The sequence below is a fragment of the Bubalus bubalis genome, chromosome 24, assembly GCF_019923935.1.
Source record: "Bubalus bubalis isolate 160015118507 breed Murrah chromosome 24, NDDB_SH_1, whole genome shotgun sequence".
NCBI lineage: Eukaryota > Metazoa > Chordata > Mammalia > Artiodactyla > Bovidae > Bubalus > Bubalus bubalis.
The window spans coordinates 41830829-41839130 of record NC_059180.1 but is presented as its reverse complement, the minus strand read 5'-3'; the positions used below and the strand labels follow the sequence as shown (position 1 = coordinate 41839130).

General features: G+C 62.2%; 1 protein-coding gene across 2 annotated transcripts; it reads right to left on the bottom strand.

Moving 5' to 3' along the window:
• Positions 1–4941: 4941 nt before the first annotated feature.
• Positions 4942–7681, bottom strand: MRPL28 (mitochondrial ribosomal protein L28). Of its 2 annotated transcripts, XM_006049941.3 has the most exons (6): positions 7525–7681; positions 7050–7347; positions 6347–6499; positions 5914–6048; positions 5738–5824; positions 4942–5340 (listed from the first exon to the last, which is right to left on the bottom strand). In XM_006049941.3, the coding sequence occupies exons 1-6, from the start codon at positions 7569–7571 to the stop codon at positions 5233–5235; spliced, it is 828 nt and encodes a 275-aa protein (XP_006050003.2). In that variant the 5' UTR covers positions 7572–7681; the 3' UTR covers positions 4942–5232. The 2 variants fall into 2 exon arrangements, with proteins under 2 accessions (XP_006050003.2, XP_006050004.2); XM_006049942.3 differs by lacking the exon at positions 6347–6499.
• Positions 7682–8302: the final 621 nt, after the last annotated feature.

Sequence of the window (8302 nt, the reverse complement as noted above, 5' to 3'; positions counted from 1 at the left end):
CTTTGTTGCTGCAGAATCTGTCATGGCAAACAAAAGTGCACTGGATTAGCCACAGTGGATTAAAAGATTTGCTTCTCAGAGTTTACCTAATAACCTAACAATCGCACAGACGGAGGCTTTGAACCTCCAAGACACGCTCACCAGGCCATCTGGGAGCTCGCGGCCTCTGCGGGCAGCAGGACGACCGGGCGCTTTCAGGCGTCTCCGCCCGTCCTCACGGCGGGCTCGGCCACAGCGGGCCTGAGCCCTCGGCTCCTGCCAGGTCCATCTGGGCCAAACACAGGGACGACAGCAGACCCGAAGAATATGGAGGCCCGTGCTAGGGGCCAAGGCCCAGGGAGGACCGACTTCCAGAGGGCCTGCTGCCCAGGGCTGGCTGCGGGTGGTGGGTACTGGGCCTCGCCTGCGTGGGCTCAGCCCCCAGGGTAGCACGTAACACACAGCGGCAAGGACACTGCAACATGGAGGGTGGCCGTGGCCGGCAGGTGACACGCCGGGCTCCACCACGCCATGGCGCACGGTCCCACTGCTGGCGCCCCTCAACGCGCGTTCCTGCACACACGCGTGCACACGCGCACACATGCACACACATGAGCGTGTCCCTCTTTGATCTCCAAAAGACACTCCATTTACAAGCTCTTAATCACAGCTGCCTTTTCGGGGCCTGTCCTCTGAAGTCCCGAGTAATGGGATTTGGTGCTTCTGATCCATCTTGGGCTGACCGCTCCCGTTATAGGTGGACATTTTTTCCCTTTTTTCCGCCTTTTTTTTTTTCTTCTAAAAAAAAAAAAATGCTCCTGCAATTGCATTGCCTTGACATGCCTGTTGCCTAGCCCTGGGAGCAGTGGCCGGGAGAGGGGCTGGGCGGCCGTTACGCCCAGGGCCCTGGCCAGTTGGGGGTCTTTGATGCCGCCTCTATGTGAAATCTGCTGAGAAAGACCCACGAGAGCGGTTTCCTGGACCTCGGTGCGCTGCGATTCGTCCTGCCTCGTGCCGTTCCCTTTGTCTCTCTTCCCGTGACCCTTCCTTGGGGTATCTGGGGAGAGGGTCCCAGGGTGAAGGTGCAGAGGGCGGGGTGGGCGGAGGGCTCTGGGCTCCGCCACAAGAACAATGGGCAGCAGGGAGCGCGTCCACCTGTCTGCCTGTCCACCCGTCTGTCTGTCCATGCGCCCGCCCGGCTTACCTCACCTGCCTGGCTCCGTGCGCCTGCTCCCGCCCCACCGGCCCGCGCTCCGCCATGCTGGGCCTGGCCGTCCGTGAGAGCACTCTGAGCCACTCCAGGAAGCGGGTCCCTGCTCTTGGCCACTGTGTGGCTGCGAGGAAGAAGCGTGACTCTAGGCTGCAGCTCGGGCTCCCACCGCCGATTGGCTGAGGCAGGGACCAGATGACGGCCTCGGAACCCTATGGTAGCCATGGCAACCAGCCCCTTTAGACACCGCCACCCCCGAGCCACTCCTGACTGCGGAGGGAGCAGGCGGCACCGCTGGTGGGCCCATGCCAGGGTCCCCTCGGAGGGTCAGGTCAGACGTGGCTGGGTGGTGGCTGCTCCTGCAGCAGCCATTGAGCGTGTACGTGTGTTGTGCACGTCCAGCATGAGGGGCTCCCTGTCCCTCTCTTGACACATGTCTCAAACCACCCCATGCCCTTCCTGATACCCTGGCAGTGGCAGGAACAGTGTCCATGCAGCCCCTACTAAGAGGACGACTTCAGGTCAGGCTTGCACCAGGAGCTGAAGGCCAGGCCCACGCTGGTGAGAAAATAGTGAGTGAGGGCAGCGGAAGCGAGAGCCGCAGGAACTCCCCACGCTCGAGGGAGGTCCAAGCTTTCTCCACCTAGACTGCAAAGGGCCTGCCAGCCTCATCTCTGCAGCCAACCCCTCCTCGGCCCTTTGAACACACTCATGTGACCCCAGCACAGCCCTCCTGCCCCCAAGACTTTGTGTGCCTGTCCGACAGGACCAGGGGACTCTTTCCAACCCCAAGGCTTTGCAGCTGCTCTTCCCAGGGCCTGTCCCCAGTCTGCTGGCCTCAGCAAGGCCTTCCCTGAGGTCTCAATGCCACAGCTTTCCAGCAAGGACACAATACACCATCACTCCAAGGACCGGCCCTTCTGGGTGTTACAGGGCAGAGAGCATCCTAGAGCCACCCAGACCCCATGTTCCTGACAGCCCATGGTCTTTCCATGGGCTGCTGAGGTCAGCACCACCTTGTCGAGGTCCCCGTGAAGGTCACTGGAGAGCCCTGGGCAGCCCAGCCCCACCTGCTGAGCAGAAGATGGAGACTAGAGGCCAGGCGAGGAGGAGCAGGTGTGAGCCTCATGCCCCAGGAAGAGGCCAGAGTTGAGGCAGACCCTGGAGTCCACTGCCAAAGCCAGAGGGTTCTGGAGTCAAGGGGAGTGTGGGACAGGAACCCAGCGTTCACACACTTGGCGGAACAGAAAGAGGGCACGCTAGACTGGGCCCAGAAGCTACTTGTCCAGTACCCTAGATTCATCCCACACCTCTTCACACTGGCCTGGCCCCACCCCACGCTGCCCAGTCTCCGAGCTTCCACCCCCAGCCGTGGGGCCTCCTGTCTGTGGACACCAAGCACAGGCAGAGCCTGTCCAGGGACAAAGTGCAGGCGGGGGCTCAGCGCTGGGCCACCTGGGGCTGCTAAAGGGGCTCCAGCCTGTTGCCAGGGAGTGCCAGACTGCACAGGTTCTTCTGACCCCTGCAGGGCTCTGCCTTGGGGGCAGCCAGTGGAGGTGGGAGCTGGCTCAAGGGGCAGCGATGGGTGTACAGGCTGGGTGGGTCCCAGTGCGTGTGGATGCCCCCACGGCTCCTCTGCCTCCCTCGCACCCTGACAGGGCCCAGGCTGCCCTGTGCAGATGGGAAGACTCAGGTGAGACCCTCCTGAGGGGCCCTGCCCCTCTTGACCTAGGGTATCCCCTTCTCTAGGGACTCAGGGACGTCAGAAGGAGGCAGTGAGCTCAGCATGCCATGCTGTCAGGGCCCCATGGCTGGTCCCAAAGGCCCCTCCCTAGTCCAGAGCCACCGTGATACTTCACCCTCCTGCCCAGTCCAGCAGGGAACCACACTGGTTGAGCTCTGCTGTCATGGAAACACAAGAGGAGGGTCGACCCAGCTGGTGCAGAGACAGGGGCATGGCCAGTTTGCAGCGGGGCGCTAGTGCAGGACAGCTCCGGTTTCTGCAGGCTTGACCTTTCTCGGTACACTGCAAGTCCTGAGGGGCTGCAGGACCTCGGCCAGGGCAGAACCAGAGGCTCAAACAGCAACACGTCAGGGGTGTGGTTGAGCGGGGCAATGGCAGCTCAGGGGCCCTCAGCCTGACCAGGACTGGCGGTGGGACATGTGGAAGGCAGTCCCTGTCCCCTCACCACTGCGCCCCCCAGACCAAACCCACAGGCCCAGGGGTGGCTTCCTAGGGGCCGGGCAATGAGTCTGGCCTGCAGGGAGAGCTGCAAAACTTCTCCGGAGTCAAGGGTATCGGGGAGAATTTGATGAAACTGCTGTTGCACCAGAAGAAAAGGGCTGCACTCAGACCCCGCCGCCAGCTCGGCCCCAGGTGGCGGGCAGGCTAGTGACCCTCTCAGGACATGCCAAGCTCCTCCCAGTAGCCAGCAGAGGCCTCCCAGGACCCACCAGTCCCCCCCAACCCACAGCCATTGCTGGTACCTGGCCCAGCCCCCACGTACTCAGGTCACGTACCCTATGCCAGTGCAGGGTCCCTCGGGGGCCCAGGAATGACCCAGGTGCCCCCTTGGCTATGGCCTTAGTTGGAGCAGGAAGGAGCAGGCCAAGACAGAAGTACCAGAGTTGAGGTCAATGAACGGGGAATGTTCTGGGTAGACATCACAGGGGACCCAGGCAGAGACTGTGGCGGGGGGGGGGGAAGACCCTGGACATGGGAGGGGACGTGGCCCACCCAGATCACCCCAGTCCACCAAGCCAGGGGCTGTGGTTTGGATAACTGAGCTGGACGTTGCCAGCCCACAGAACCGGGCCAGGGGAGAGCTGGGCACCATCAGCATTTGGTAAAACTCTTAAAAAATTAAAACCAATCACAAAACAGCGGTAGGACACATGGAGTCTCGAGGTCCATGGAGGAGACAGGGAATGGTGAGACCTCCAGGGCACTCCCACTAGGGCCCTGACCCCAAGGCACCCCCCAATCCTGGATGACCTCGCCGGGAGCCAAGGGTCTCCAGGGCTCTCCTGCAGCTATGCCCACCAGCCAGCTGCAGGCTCTCTTTGGTCTCCTGTCCTATAAACATAGCCCAGGTGGTGTCACGTCCACGGCAACCCCCCGGGGAGTCTGGTACTCCTGGTGGTCCAGTCAGCCACAGGACTCGGTCAGGGCACCCACTTGTCCTCCCAGAGAAACCCGGATGGGTCTCAGTGCTTAGGACTCCCGGATAAGGTCAGCAAAGAGGGTCATGGCCCCCAAATCTCAGATCAGGAGAAGCCTCAGGTACCTGGTCCAGCCTCCCACTTGGGGCACAGCGCCCCCGCCAAGTTCAGGCTGTGGGTCAGCGGAGGAGAGGCGCCAATGTCATAGGCGGCCTTTTGAGCATGACAGGGAGGGGCTGCCAGAAGCTGCAGCCTCAAGGCTTGCCCCGCAGGACACCCTTTGCCCCTGCACCTCCCAGGGCTGGTGGGGGTGCTCACTGCGCCAAAGGCCGAGCTGGCACAGACCCTGTGCAGCCACATCCAGAGCCTGGCCATGGCACCTGGCCTCCGCTCTGGAGGACAGTCCACCTGGGCAGGGCTGTGCAACCGGGGGAGGGGCAGCACCACTCTGTTCCCCCGACGCTGGGTTCTCCACGAGAGACAGGACTGAAGCCTTGCACGCCTGGGACCACTACCCACCTAAGCTGCATCCCAAGACCACCTCGGCAGGGAGTCAGCTTGATCCTCTAAGCAAAGCAGCACACAGAGGGCCTGGCTCAGACTTTACTCACACTGGCCCCGGAGGGCGGTGACCCTCCTCAACAGGGCCCCTGCTGCAGGAGGAGGGAGCAGGGAACCACACAGGCAGTAAGATAGCCCCAGGCCTCTGGGGATCCTGGGACGAGACGCCTCCTGGGGCTCCCACAAAGCCCACCCTAGCCAGGAGCTGCATGGCCAGCACACAGCCATGGGTTCACCCACTGCCCATGGGCGGCTGTCACCAAGCCCCAGGCTCTGTCCACGGTGCTGAGCCTGGCTGTCAGGCCCAGGTCCCCGGGCAGCTACGTCCTGTTGGCTCTTGTCTGTACCACAGCCGGCTCGGACAGCGCCTGCTGCTGAAGCTGCTCAACCAGCTCCTCCACGTAGACCTTGAACAGAGGCACGGGGTCCTGGAGGGGCAAGACAGGTCACCATAAGGCGCTCTGGGGAGGCCGGGAGTCCAGCTGCTGCTGACCAAACACCAGAGGCATCGAGCATGAGAGGACTGGGCCTGGCCACAGGGTCAACCAGGCCCAGTCACCACACACTCGCCCCTAACCCAGAGGACAGTGCCCTGTCTGGGGGAGAAGGCCACAGGATCAGGCACCTGCCCCTGGCTTCCCTGGCTGGGCTGCAGAGAATAAAGGCAGAGGGAGAGGGCAGCAGCTACCACGTGCCACAGACTCCTCTAAGGGACAGACAGAAAGGCCTCCGAGTGGTACTGGGCAGACCCTGGGGAATGCCAGGCAGTCAAAGCAACCAGTGGCACCAAGCATCCAGCTCTCACTGGTCTTTCCACATGCTCACCTTCTCTTCCAGGAGCCTCTGCTTTTCCACAGCCTCGTCCAGCGTCAGACCAACCCACTCAGCCTCTGCCTCTGGGATGACAAACGCCTGGGCAGGCAGAGACAGGCTCTCAGTGAGGTTCAGGCAGCCAGCTGGGGGACCCACGAGGAGCAGTAAGTAAAGGCTGGAGCCCTGACCTTGTACTTGTCATAGATGGCCGCCCTCCGTTCAGGGTCATCCGGGTGCAGCTGGGGGTCCTGTCGGGCGAGCCGCAACAGCATCCCTCGCTTCAGGTCCATTCCAAACTTGGAGCACAGGTCCTCCTTCGGGGTCTGGCAGGAGGCACCACATGGGGCCAGGTGCTGAGGGCAGGGCCCCGCCCACTCCAACAGCTGGCCCCTCCAGATTCCTCCCCAGCAGCTGGCAGCCCCCAGGCCAGCCTGGTGCAGTACTTTAGGCCATGTGGGCAGCCCTCACACTCAGGCCGGGAGAGCGGAAGGTCTAAGAGCAGAGAAGGAGGCAGCTGTGCTTCCCACATCCACAGTAATTGACTCCCACGGGGTGTCCATTAAGGGACATGGTCCCCTTTACATCTCACCAGGGACCCCAGCCTGGTGCTGATCTGCTTGCCTTGAGGATGTAGAAGTCAAACCCGTAGGCCTCGTCAATGAGGTCCAGGGTGCGCATGGTCACCGTCACAGTGAACCTGGTGTCCAGGATCTCACTGTAGAGCTCACGCTGGAACAGCTGCGGCTTCCATACTTTCTTCACCCTCTTGGAGAACTGCAGGTGTGGGAGGCTTGGTGAGCCCTGCTGCTTCTCACCACACCCTGGAGTGCAGGGACCACTCCCACCCAGACTCTGCCCAGGGTGCTGGTCTTCATTCCAGACACAGCACACACACAGCTGTATCCCGTGGTTCACAGGTCATTCCAAACCAGAGACCAAGGGGCCAAGGGCAAAGAGACGCCAGCCTGGGAGGCCTTAAAGACACAAAGCCCCCAACCTCAAGCTCCCCCCAGAGGCAGCACCGCTTAGCAGCAGACTCAGGAGACCTGATCTGAGATGATTCTTTGGCGGCAAGCTGACAGGTGACCTGAAACCTCACCCCCAGCCCTTCTCAACACTCAGGGCTCCTCCCATCAGTACACTCGACTTGGCTGCCAGAACTGAGACTCAACTCCTGAGCACAACTCAGAGAGAGCTGTCTCTACCACACTGTCAGGCCCTCTCCCCGAGCGGTGGGCGCCCTTACACTGTCCACGTTCCCCAAAAGCCCACGAGGAGCAGGGCAGCGAGACCGCGGAAGCACGGCTCCAGCCTGCTCACCCACCTTGTCGTTGTTGACGTATCTGTGACCCTTCAGCCAGCCCTCGCCGCCCCAGAGGCCCAGCTGGGACTCCGGGGGGTAGTGAACGGGAATAGGCACGTCCTCCACGCGCTCCCGCTGCCCGTTCTTGGGGTTGATCTTGAATTTGGCCCCGTGCGGCCTGAAGTGCACGGGTGTGGGCGTCCGCGCCTCCTCCAGGGAGCGCAGGTAGTGCGCGGGCAGGCGGGAGCAGATGCCCTCGCGCAGCCGCAGCCGCTTCCACAGGCCGACCGGGACCTTGTGCAGGGGCATCGCGGCGAGCCTGGCGGGAGGTCGGGGCCGCCGTCACGCGCGCCCGGCAGGATGCGGGCCTCGACCATACCCCCGCCCCCGCGATAGCCCCGCCACCGGCCCAACCCCTCGCTCGGCCCTGACCGCAGACGCGTGATCCAGGCTCGACCCTGCAAAACCCCGAACCCAGACCTGCCGCACCACCTACCTTACAGAACCCCGGCCTCGCCGGAACCGGAAGTCGCGCCGAGGCATCGGGCCCTCCACCCGCCGCTGACTGGCTGCAAAGGCTGTCGGTCTACCCCTCCTCGTCCCGCCCCCTCTCCCGCCTTTAGGGACGGTAGAAAACTCCCTGAGAAGGTGTCGGCTCTAGGCACCGTCGGCAAGTACGGCCCGTTTCCAAGGAGGTGGGACTTGTCAATCTCGGTCTCACCTTCCCGCCTCCCGGAAAGGGCGCAGAAAACAATGTAAAAACTCTTGCTTGAAACATCATTGTAGAATATTAAATTCACCAATCACAGTGAAATCAGAGCTACAGAAAAATACGTTTTAAATGTCTTGAAAAATCTTCCCCTCAAAATATTGCATATAAATATTTCCCCTTCACAAGCCAGCTCCGGTGGCCAAGTCCTGGGTTCCTGGAGGAGCGGGAAGCCTCCGGGGAGGCCACAGCCTGGACAGGACTCAGAAAGGAAGACGCCAGGAGGTGGGAGGGCCTCATGCCCCCCACCTTGGGCTCAGCTGCTCAGCTTCCCACGGCCCCATTTGGGCCCCTCACACAGACAGCAGCCCCTTAGGGAGGCTGGGCCGACAGCAGCCCTTACTGGGCGTCCCCACAACCGGAGAAAGGCTGGGCCAGGTTTCCAGAAGTCCCCTCCCTTCTGTGCAGTTGGGTGGAAGGTGGCAGCCATCCCTGCTCTCCCGGGACTACAAGGAGATGCTTCCTAGACAAGGGTCCAGAACCCAGGGCCCAGTGGGACACAAGC

Bases quoted from the DNA above. Each gene is read 5' to 3' on its own strand.
- MRPL28 (XM_006049941.3), bottom strand. From the start codon at position 7,571: ATGCCTCGGCGCGACTTCCGGTTCCGGCGAGGCCGGGGTTCTGTAAG. The intron at 6,049-6,346 runs GCAAGCAGATCA...GCCTCCTGCCAG, and splicing joins TTGACTTCTACATCCTCAAG to ACCCCGAAGGAGGACCTGTG. The intron at 5,825-5,913 runs GTCAGGGCTCCA...CTGCCTGCCCAG, and splicing joins CCATCTATGACAAGTACAAG to GCGTTTGTCATCCCAGAGGC.